This window comes from Gracilinanus agilis, chromosome 4 (assembly GCF_016433145.1).
Source record: "Gracilinanus agilis isolate LMUSP501 chromosome 4, AgileGrace, whole genome shotgun sequence".
Lineage (NCBI taxonomy): Eukaryota > Metazoa > Chordata > Mammalia > Didelphimorphia > Didelphidae > Gracilinanus > Gracilinanus agilis.
The window spans coordinates 222,540,776-222,552,966 of NC_058133.1; the positions used below are offsets into that span (position 1 = coordinate 222,540,776).

Consider the following 12,191-nt stretch of genomic DNA (forward strand, 5'->3'; position numbering starts at 1 on the left):
GAAGAGGAAGAGGAAGAGGAAGAGGAAGAGGAAGAGGAAGAGGAAGAGGAGGAAAGGAAGGAACGAAGGAAGGAACGAAGGAAGGAAGAATCAATTGGAGAAGTCATTAATTAGAACAGCAGAATTCCAGGGCAGGAGATTCTCTAAGACTGTTCTCTGGTATGGGCAGCAAGGGTGGTTGGAGACTGTATAGATGGCTAGAGTAGAAAATGATAATGAGGGTTTCAGAGCAGTAGTGAGGATCCAGCTAAGAACAGATAACATGAATTTGTGCTGGAACTAGTCAGCCTAGTTTTGTGACTTTTTTCATAAGTATCTGGCAGCATGGGAGCTATAGCAAAAATGTAGAAGATAAGGATACAACAGAACATCAAGGAGTTGAAGGAATCTAGAGTCCTGACCTGAACATCTTTATGAAAACTAACCAGTGAGTCCAGGTTTGATAGAGAAGCAATCAAAGCCAGAAGGGATCTAATGGACTGAAAGAATAAGGAGAGGTCTAGGAACCAGAGGCAATAATGAGGATAAAGACCAAGATCCATAGATGTGATGGAGTAGAAAAGGAGGGAGATAAGGAGACTGTGGTCACAGATGGGAATTTTGCATTAAAATATTTTGATTTACTCTTTCTTGTTAAACCACCATTTCGAGATTCAGATATCTTGTTTGAGCTGAATAATCTTATGAAGGAATCCCAGCTTAGAGTCTTTTTTTATAAATTGACTTCTCCTCATGGTACAACTTCCTTATTTATTCATTTAAAATAGCCATGAAATTGAGAAGAAAAATCCACTTTTCCAGGATTCATAATGTATTAGAGCATTATTGAAGGATTAGTAACTATTCTGATTCTATGGATTTGCTCTCTTCTCTTTTCTCCTTATTCATTTATAGGAAACATACTGCTTTTTCTTCTTTTGCTACTTAAATTACATATGGTCAGGTAACACCCTGAGGTTTCTCTTATTTGTGTGCATAAATGACATCTGCAGGTAGTTAGCCTTCTGCTTCCTTGTTTTCCAATATCTCCATTGCTGGATTCTGTCCACATCAGCTTTATCCCTAAACATATGTTTGTTTCATTTTCACTGCAATGAAAGTTGTCAGGAACTACATTTATGCCAATGAGAATTATGTCAAACAGCATGCAAGTGGGAGAAAGGGAAAGTTCCTGCTTACTCTGCCCCACTGAGAGACCAATTGGAAGAGAAGGGTGATGTGAATCAGCTTATTATTTCTAGAGATTTTGAAGAATAAGCAGTCCAGAAGGACTGTTTTAGTTGTTTGATCTGAGGTCCTATCTCAGCTGGCATTGCAAAGAATCTGGCATTGAGGTACAATGGAAAGAATGAAAGTCTAGAAGTTAGTCCAGGAACCCAGGACTTGAGTTCTAGTCCCATCTTTGCCACCAATTAGCCATGTAACTTTTGGAACATGATTTGAGTCTTCTGATGCTCAGTATTTTTATCAGTAACAAAAGCATTTGGATTAGATATCTTCTAAGTTTACCTTTTGACTCTTACAGGCTGCAACTTGAGGGTATCTGTTTGTAGGGATAATAACATCCTACAGGGTACATTTCTTTCTTTCTTTCTAGTAAACCTGATGTAAAATCAGGGTCAGAGTACTCTCTATAGAGACCTCTATTTCCATCATAGCACTCTCCCTGAGAGTAATCTAATTTCCATGCTGATGTGTAATTCATAAATCATTATTTATAAACAAATCATTGTTTACAAATCATTATATTATGGAGCATGCAGTAGAAGTGAATATTCTCCTGATATATTATATATATTATAATTCAAAATATATATGTTATGTATACACACACATTAGTCAGCTATAAATATACTATATTGTTTAGGGAAATATTTCAATGGATCCTTAAAATGATTCTTCTGCTTCCCCAGCTTTCAGTTACCCAATCTCAATAACTTCTGTTTGTGAAGGAGAAAAGGGGAAAGAAGAAACTCTCCTATTATTCATAATTTGCACATAAAGTCATGGAATTGTTTGAGCAGGATGAAATCTCATAGATGATACCAAAACCATCATCCCTATTTATAACTTTAGGAAATTGAGGTGTAGGAAATAAGAAGTTCCCTAACCTAGATCACTTCCATTCCAATAGTCATTTGATGATAAAAGATTTAACCTTGGTATCTTTGAGGCATTTTTGTTATTAGAAAGTTTTATGAGATAGTGATTCATAATGGGAAAGGTATTGGATTTTCAGTCAAGAGACCAGAATTTGATTTCTGGCCCTCCCACCTACTTCTTATATGAACAAATAAAAAATTGATGTTTTTAATTAAGTGTTTACTATGTGCCGAGCACTGGGCTAGTACTGGAGATACAAATATAAAAACATAAGAGTTCCTGCTCTCAAGGAGCTGAAATTGTAAATAGAGAGACAATACATATAAAAGACTTTAGGTGCAGGGAGAATAAAATAGCTTTTGCCTTAGCTGCCTAAGGAGATTTATTTTTACTATATGCTGAATTATAACTATATCTGAATTTTGAATGAGAGGTTCAAATTAGTGCTTTGGCCTTTGCACACATTTCCTTTGTTCCTCAGGACTCCAGGGAAAGTTTTCCTTTGGTTAACAGAGAAGTGAGATAATAAAACAGACTTCATGGCTGAACACTATCACCCAGGGGGTGAGGAGGAATTGAAAGTTTTAATGTACTACCTCCCTTTAGCTATTTACTAATTAGAGGTAACTTGGTGATATCCAAGTGATGACTTGAGATAGACCAAGGGAGGGGCTGAATAATGAGCTCCCAAATTGTATTTATAGACCTGAGCGAGGAGACTTCCTGGTCTTTGATCACTGAGAGAGATCACTAACCATTAATTTATTGGTTAATGTTAGCCTAAGTAATAAATTAACATTTTACCTGGAAGCCAGTCTCTCAAAATAGTTTCATCATATGACCAAAATTTGCCCCCAACCTCTACTTCCTGGCTTTCTTAATTTCCTTCAAGACTCAGCTCACAGCCACCTTCTAAGGAGACCTTTCCTCATCCCTCTAGCTGTGCTATGTTCATATCAGAGGTGGTATCTGAACCTAAGTCTTTCTTATTACAAGTCCACTATTCCATCTACTAATCTATGCTGTCTCTCCTGTAGCAAGTCATCTCTTTCTTTGTTGTTTTTCTTTCTAACCCTTACCTTCCATCTTAGAATCAGTTCTGAGTATTGGTTCCAAGACAAAAGAGTGGTAAAGTTTAGGCAGCTGGGCTTAAGTGACTTGCCCAGGGTCACAGAGCTAGAAAGTGTCTAAGACCAAATGTGAGCTCATGGTCTCATATCTCTTGGCCTGGCCATCAGTCCTCTGAACCACCTAGCTGCTCCACTTATATTTTGTTTATAGTAATGAGGGGAATATATAAAACACTTTAAAATGTATATAGAATTACACTGTATATATATATTTAATTTTTAAACCCTTACCTTCTATCTTAGAGTCAATACTGTGTATTGTATGGGGGTCAAGTGACTTGCCCAGGGTCACACAGCTGGGAAGTGTCTGAGGCCAGATTTGAACCTAGGACCTCCCATCTCAAGGCCTGACTCTCAATGCCCCCTACACTGTATATAGAAGCTATTGGATGTAAGATATTCAGTTCTTTCCTCTCCCAGTTCTCCTTCACCCAAATGCCTTTGTTTGAAGTCTTTTATCTGAAAGGAATTATGTGGCCTTTTTGGTTAGACCCAGTGCATAGTGCAAAAGTGAAATTTATAGTTTTCTTATAATAATTACATCATTTAGTGCTTTTTACACATATTATTTCATTTCAGTCTTATAAAAGCCCTAAAAACTGGCAGGTGTTTTTAATCTCCATTTTATAGATTAAGAAACAGAAACTCAGAGAGGTTAAATGATTTCCCTAAATTCAAATAGCTAGTAAATGTCAGAGGCAGAATTTGAACATAGGTCTTCCTGACTCAACACAGAGCAACATTCTGCCTCTTTTATACCAATTCACACCTCCTGCACTGTTTATAGCAATAAAGTAGCAAAGGGATTAAATTACTGTTCACTGAACAATGTGATTCAGTGATGACTCATCAGTCTTATGCATGCTGGCCTTCTAGTTACCATTGACAATGAATCAATGCTTCTAAAAAGTCTATCCAACTGTTCTTAGGGCCTTGAAACCCAAAATCACTTTATTTGGATTTTGCTTGTTGTTCTTATGCACTTTATAACAAAATAAAATTATTCTATGTCAGACTTTTTTGGATCATTTCCTATCTAGGCTTTTTAGAGGGCAAAAAAGAGTAACATGTTGAATATTTGAATACTGGCACACAAAATTCCCAAGTGTTTCCTCATGAACTGTTCTTATTTGAAGAAAAAGCAACAGCTTAAGTTGTCTTTTTCTTTATCTCTTATCTTCAGGAAATGATACCATTTTATTTTTTAAGATATAAAGATGTTCAAAGTTCAGATATCCCAGGAAGAGGGAGGGGGGTTCTAGTAGACATAATTATGTTTCCCTGAGGTCTTTTCCAGTTTGTCTGATACCTACATTCTAATTCTAGATAAATAATTAGCCAAGGATTATGGGTCCTTAGTTTGGAACCTGATATTCCTTCATCTTGGAAGGGTATCAAAACTGAATTGGTTAGGACTCTCCCTTCTTCCTAAACTAATATATATTTATTTTTATTTACTTTTGCATTAATTTTTCTATTTACACATTGTTTTACTGTACAACATAACTGAAAACACCTAGATGAGAGATAATAGATTTTAAAATTTGATTGTCATCTTGAAGGAATGAATGAAAATGAATTCATGAAATGCATACTATATACAAAATAATGAACTCTGGAAATACAAATAGAAAAACTCAACATTTCCTGCATTCAAGAAGCTCATATTCTAATAGGAAAAGACAACCCTTGTAAAATATTTCAGCTATAAGTTAAATGGAAAGTCCATGTTCTCTACCTCCCTCCCACCTCTTCCCCCTCCTCAAGATGGCAGGTAATATGATATAGGTTGTATGTGTGTTGTTATACAATATATATTTCTATGTTCATCATGTGAAAGAAGAAACATATTGCTTACACTAGAGAAAAATTCATGGAGAAAAAAGAGTGAAGAATGGCATGATTCAATCTGCATTTAGAGTCTATCAGCTCTTTCTATAGCAATCGATAGTCCCAAGTTCACCCTCCCTTTTGTCCATCTCCTCCTCTTCTTCCTTCTCCCTTCTTAAAAGTTCCCTATAGGGTAAGAGGCATGTTCTGTAATGTCATTTCCACCAAGTCTTTCCCAGTCTTCCCCATCTGTCAGTTGCCTTCCATATTCTGTCCCATAGCTGATATTGAACAATTTGATGATTGATCAGTGCAAAGGACTTTGATGGCAGGAACTCTTTTCAAGGTTTACAGTTGCTGAACAAGTCAATCAATCAATCAATCAATCAACACTTGTTAAGCACCTGCTGTCTGCCAGGTACTGTGCAAATACAGAAAGGAAAGATGATCATTGTCTTCAAGGAGCTTACAATATAATGGAGGAGTGGGACCTATAGTACATACAGAAGGAGTTATCAGGTCATATCACTACAAATGGGGCTTTGATCAATTATAGACCAAGCTGGAAGAAGGGTTCCAGGGAATGCTTCTGTTCTAAGACCTCTTTGTCTTACCTGCCTGCTAGTACAATTGATTGGTTGGTGGCATTGATTATAGCATGGATTTGTGATTTTCAGCGATGGCTGCAAGGGCTAAGCCTTTAGTAGTAAACAGTGGCAAGTGTTCTGTTTTTCTTGGCCATCCAGTACTTAGCAGAAGCCAGCAAAGGGATTTTGATTCCTCTTTCCTTAAAATTGTAAAGACATGAAACACTAAGTACCAAAGTTTTGCAATTCAGACCCAGCATTAAGTGACATATAACTGTCAGCTATTATTATCAGTAATAAAAAGTTTCAGTAACCAGAGCAATTGGAAAAGGAAAACCAGTGGAGCTCCTCTTTCACAAGTAGCCATAAATGTCTTCTTATTTGGGACTTGTTAATTTAAATCTTAATAATGTATACACATATCATCCTCATTTAGACAATTAGCTTTTCACAGAGAAAACCTGTGTTCCATGGCTACAGATTTTGTCATTCTGGCTGGCCATCATGCTTCTATATCCTCCCCTTGAATATTTCCTCTTCATGGGAGCTGCTTAGTAATCTTAAGATCATCTTTAACTATTCTTTCTCATTCATATCATGTATCCCATTCTTTGTCAAATCTTGTTTATTCTACCCTCATAGTATTTGTCCTATACATCCCCTTGTCTCCACTTATATAGCATTGGACTCAGGAAGACCTGGGTTCATATCTCACCTCTGATGCTAGCTTTGTAAGCTATTAGTGAGTCACTTAAATTTTATAATCATTAAATATGTTATAGATGGATTGCTATCTGCATTGGAAAAGTTCTCAAACCTAGAAATCACTGGTTCTTGACATTTGGCAATACCCTCCTCAAAGAGTGAAGTAGTGGGTATAGAAATTTTTTAAGTTTATAGGGTGAAGAACTGTTTTTGACTGCAAAGCAATTACATTTTAATTTTCTTCACCCTATAAACTGAAAAAATTTCTATACCCACCAAGTCACTGGTGTCCCTAACTCAACTCTGCATTAAGTCTTGGCAAGAGCAGATTAGAAATGTCATATTGGAAACATGTCAACATCTTTATTAGGAGCACACTATGTATTTGGAAGGTTCTACACATGGTTTTTAACAACTCTTAGTCTTTTTTGTGGCCAACTCATGAATAATCCTTCCAAGACTGTGAATTTGGCAGCTATTTGCACATACAGTTTACCTCTTCACATGAAGCACAGTATTTTTTAAACATAGTTTTCACCTCTAATTGTGACTTTGATGAATTAGTTGCTTTGACTCTCTTGTGCTTCAATCTTCAAGCCTTCCTAATTTTGGTTGTGGTTATAAGATCTTAGTCTTAACCCATGTCTGACTTTTTTCTAGCTCATGTGATGATGTCCAATTACACTTTGCCTTTGTCTTTGGAACAGAGCAGAATAGATATAATGATAGTAATCTAACTGTGGTCTTGCAAGCAAAAGAATTAAGAGGTTGATTTCTCTAGAATCTATCTTGTTCCTACTGTCTTAAAACTTAAGTTTTCTTAAAACTTAAAACTAAAAACTAAGTTACATTTCAGAATTTAGATCTTTTTAGTCTCAGTGTTCTTGCTTTGTGTAAAACCAACAATATTCTTGAGTTCAATTCCAGAATTGTAATTTTCTTGAGCTCAGTCTTTCATTAAATATAAATGTGTGTGTATGTTTGCATAAATGTAAAGATATGTATGGATACATAGATATATATTTCACCATTCCTCCTATCAATCAGAGGTTGAAATTGGGTAATGACCAAAAATCATCCACATAGTATGACTATAAGCAATGCTTTTCCAAATGACAAGATCTCCCCTTTCCAAATGGTAGCAATCATCAGAATGTTCTTTATACAAATCAAATTTCAAATTTTAAAATATGTCAAAATTTCAGTGTACTTCTCTATTTCCTTAATCATGAAAAGGAACATAGCCTCATGTTAGAGAGCAAGTTTGGAAACCAGGAAAACCTAGGTTAAAGTCCCTCTCCTCTATTCTGACATAATGGATCATGGGCAAGTCACTTAATTTCTTAGTGTTTGAGGTAACTAAGAGAAAGTTATCATGCTTTGATTTAGGGAGTTTCCTCACTCAGGAATTCACAGTATTAGTGAAATCACAAGCTTAGGGCCTTTTCTTTACCCTTTAATTTGGATAAGAACCCAAGGGCATGTTTGTTTTTTTTCTTTAGAAAAAACATCTTCGGGCTAAGAACAAGAGTGCCTGTACTTGGTAGGATCATTAGGTGATGGATTGTTTTATTACTCAAATGCTTAAGGAGATAAAATTTGTGTAATTGTCTTATTGGAAAATTGAACTCCATATATCTTTATGGAAGAAGGGTGCCTTTGTGGGAGAATATATCCATTGGCATCTGAATTGATGTCAGTTCCTCTACCTGTGATTATTCTCTCCTCAAAGCAGTCAACCTTAGTTACAATAATCTTTTACAGTAGTTATAATATCTTTTTACTAGAAATAAAATTAATTTTCTTGTATTTGATTTTTGTTTAGAAAGCTAAGCTTGGCCCTGCTGGTAACAAAGTGATCAGTTCTTCAGATGACAGAAAACCAACCAACAACCTTGACAGAGTCAAACTCACAGACTTTAATTTTCTCATGGTCCTGGGGAAGGGCAGTTTTGGAAAGGTAAGTAAAGCTGTACATTTCTAATATTATATATCAATGAGAAAAGGGGGAAGAAAGGTTAAATAGTTTTTATCCCATTCTCCTCCAAACAGAAATTTATACTTCAGGACAGAAAATGATACACAAAGTTATAGCCAAATACCACTTCATTTTCCCTAATGTCCTATAAATTTCCTAGACCATTACCCAATTTCATAATATAATAGCATTTCAAAGGAACTAAGTGTAATTCAGTTTCTTTTTCCAGCACCTTCAAGAAATTTCAACCCCCAAAATCAATTTATAATAAAAAGTATTAACATGTCTTCAATCAAGTTTTTTCTATTTGTTTCCTCATGAATCAAAAGAGTTTTTTTTAATCTATCTTTCCATGGAAGTTGCATCAGAGTAAAAACCTGCTGTAATTAATGGATTACCAAGTAATTATAGCAAAGAGTTAAGAAGAGAGCTCTTATTCCTTGAGGTCTAAGTTGCAATGTTCCATTGCAAAAGGATTCATTCCTTAGGTTTGTAAATGTTATGGTTCTCTTTATTCTCACTTGCTATCCCTGTCAACTTCCTTAGGTTTAATTGTCACCTTTAAGCAGATGATTCCCAAGACTATATATCTAACCTACTCTACCTTCTCAGCCAAAGTCACACATTTCCAACTGCTAATAGATATTTTGAACTCAGTGTTTTATAGGCATTTCAGACTCAACATGTAACATGACATTTCCTCAACATCCACCTGTTTTACAATAGAATTTTTTAAGCCCTTACTTTCTGTCTTGGAATCAATACTGTGTATTGGTTCCAAGGCAGAAGAGTGGTAAGGGCTAGGCAATGGGGGTCAAGTGACTTGCCCAGGGTCACACAGCTGGGAAGTATCTGAGGCCAGATTTGAACCTAGGACCTCCCATCTCTAGGCCTGGCTCTCAAACCACTGAGCTAACCAGCTGCCCCCTTTTACAATAGAATTTTAACAAAAGTGCTAATTGAGGTCAGTCTCCCAGCAAAATGACACTGATTAAAAGAGGAATGCTACTTGTCCATAATGGGTCAGTGGATTCATACTAAAGACCCTGAACAGACAGAGAGTTCCTTTTTTATAAGGTTTTGGGAAATATGGCACAAAATGCAGACTAGGGGAGTATTAAATACAAAATGACTGGTTACTGAACTGAGGCACAAGAAACAAATGACTGTATGGAAGTTCATTAATTAGGGCTAACAGCACCCCTTCTTTCCCTATGAAACTAAGAAGAGTTCATTATTGGAATCCAGATGCAAGATAAAGACTTTTGGATGGTTATTCAGACATCCTTGGGATAGCTTGGTGGCTAAAGATATCAGCCCCAACTCCCTTCTTCTCCCACACTCTCCAAGGCCATAAAAATTATTAGCAGAAAAGCTGGATTTCTAAACTTAACCCATTTATAGACAAGCTGGATTCTAAATTAAGTTCAGAAACAAAGAATCATGACTTAAGCAGCTACAGAAGAATAAACTGAGACAGTAGAGAATCAATTATTCATAATTAAGATAAATAAGAAAATTATACAGTATCAATTTTAATCTTCTCTCATCTTTATTTTTATCTTCTCTCTTTCTGGTGAGGGCATCACCATCTTTCCAGTACCCAGGTTTGCAATTTTGGATTATTCTGACTCTTATTCTCTCTAATCCACAGCAATGTGGCGTAGTAGAGAGGGCACTTCATTCAGAGTTACAAAATCCTAATTCAAGTCCTTCATTAGATACTAGTTGTATGACCCTTTGTAAGTTATTTAACTGAGAAATGCTGCTTACAGAAGGCAAAATTTAGCTGAAACTTGAAAGAAGCCTGAGAAGTCAAGAAGCAGAGTCAAGAAGAACATTTCAATCATTGTGGATAGCCAGTGAAAATGCAAGGGAAATATAATGTTACGTATGTGGAACAGCAAAGAAGCCAGTATCATTGAATTGTAAAATATATGAAAGGGAGTAAAGCATAAGAATACTGGAAAGATATGAAAATGTCAAGTTGGTACTTTAAAAGCCAAACAGTATTTTATATTTCATCATGAAAGTAATAGGGATTGCCTGAGCAATCTTCATCTTCATCTATAAAAAGAGGGGGTTATATTAGATGGCTATCTCTTACAGCTCTCTATTATAAATATTCCATTCTCATTTGGGAATTTCTTTAATTCCAGAATTAAATCTTCTCAATATATCTATATAGTCATCAATCTGCTTTACCATATATCAATATAGTCATCAGTTAAAGTTACATTTTTTTATCCTTCCCATGACAATTTCCTTTCATAGAAAATGATTAGCAGAATTTTTTTTTACTTCTCATTGTTCTTCCAACTTTAAAATGCAGTAGTAAAGAAGCCAATATTACTGCATTCTAGAGTACTTAAAGGGTAAGGAAGTATAGAGAGGGGCCAATGGGCTAACTGGAAGATTTTATATTTGATCTAGAAGCAGGGCGCTACTGAAGTTTATTGAACAGGAGGATTGACATGGTCAGACCTATGCATGTGGAGAATGGGATAAGGTGGAAAGAGATTTGGGATAGGAAGACCAGTCTGTAGGTTATTTCAATAATTTGGGCATGAGGTGCTAAGAAGCCTGTAATCAGAATAATGAGTACCAGAGAAGACAAGGAGGCATACTAGAGGAGTGTTATACAGTAGAATTAAGAGATGTTATGAAGATAGTAATTGAAAGCCCTTGGCAACAGGTTGGATATGGGGAAAACAGAGAGCAGAAATTGAAGATGAAAGTTAGATTGTGGTGTCCCCAATGAAACTTTCAGAACTTTGTTATATTCACAGGGAAGTAATAAATGATTCAGCTAAGTATATACAGTTTCTCAGTGTTAATTATGCTGCTGGTTTGAGGTCACAATGCCTTTTCATTCCTTTTTATACTAAGATGTAACCTAAGAATCCCAAGTGGGGTGCAATTCATGGAACCCCAAGATGCCAAAGGCAGTTGAGGATAGTTGGAGCCAGGGTATATAAGGAGGAACCCCAAGAAGACTCACACACTCTGGGTTTGGGGTGCTGGGTGGAAGGAGGATGGTGGAAACTACTTTCTTAGGCCTAGAATCCTCAGACCAGAAGTGCTTAGTGCTGTCTAATCCTATACCCTTACGTGACAACCTGTCAAGTCTGATTCTCACTGATCCTGATCAATACTGCTACAAAAAGATCTTGTTAGCAGTTAACAGAAACAGATCTTCAGAAATAATAGACCTTCAATCAACACTATCTACAATCTATCTTGAATTTATTCATTACTTTATATAGTTGAATACAGTAGCTATAGTGAAGGAAGGGAAATAAGATTTCTGTTGGGGCTTCTGCCCTGCTTTGGGAGAAGCCATCCTTTTATCACCACAGATATTTAGAGAGAATTTCCTTATCCCTCTCACTTTTCATATTTCCTTTTACCCTCTGCCCCTCTAGTCATTAAAGAACTTATATAACTAAATCAGTTAGTGTGGAAATCCTTTGAGCAAGGCAACTGTGATCAGAATTACTTACCTAGGCTAGAGTCATCCTCCATTACCCCACTTTAGTGGCAGTTGGGAATCCAACAGATCAGGTGAGAAGGCTCTTTTGAATATATCAACCATCTTTGGCTGTGGACTACACATAATAACTGGAAATAGCTATTTTCTTGTGGGAATATACTTTGTGACAACTAGTCCAGCTTGTGAAGGAAGTTTTAGTCAGTTGACACAAGAAAGCCATTGGCCCACCTTACTTCAGTTAGATCTGTAAATAAGCTCTGGGCTGGTTGGGGGGTGGTGTTCTAACTGCATTTCTACCTATCCCCCTCTCAAGGCTTGGGCCTTTTCCTGCCAGCTGCCTGCCCTGATTTTACAAAGGTGACCAA

General features: G+C 36.3%; 1 protein-coding gene across 3 annotated transcripts in view; it reads left to right on the forward strand.

The window, feature by feature from the left end:
* Window positions 1-12,191, forward strand: part of PRKCA (protein kinase C alpha) — a 553,531-nt gene that overhangs the window by 480,179 nt on the left and 61,161 nt on the right. For all 3 annotated transcript variants that reach the window (XM_044674183.1, XM_044674181.1, XM_044674182.1), the window contains one exon: window positions 8,181-8,315. In XM_044674183.1, coding sequence (XP_044530118.1) covers window positions 8,181-8,315 — 135 coding nt within the window. The remainder of the gene's footprint in view (window positions 1-8,180; window positions 8,316-12,191) is intronic.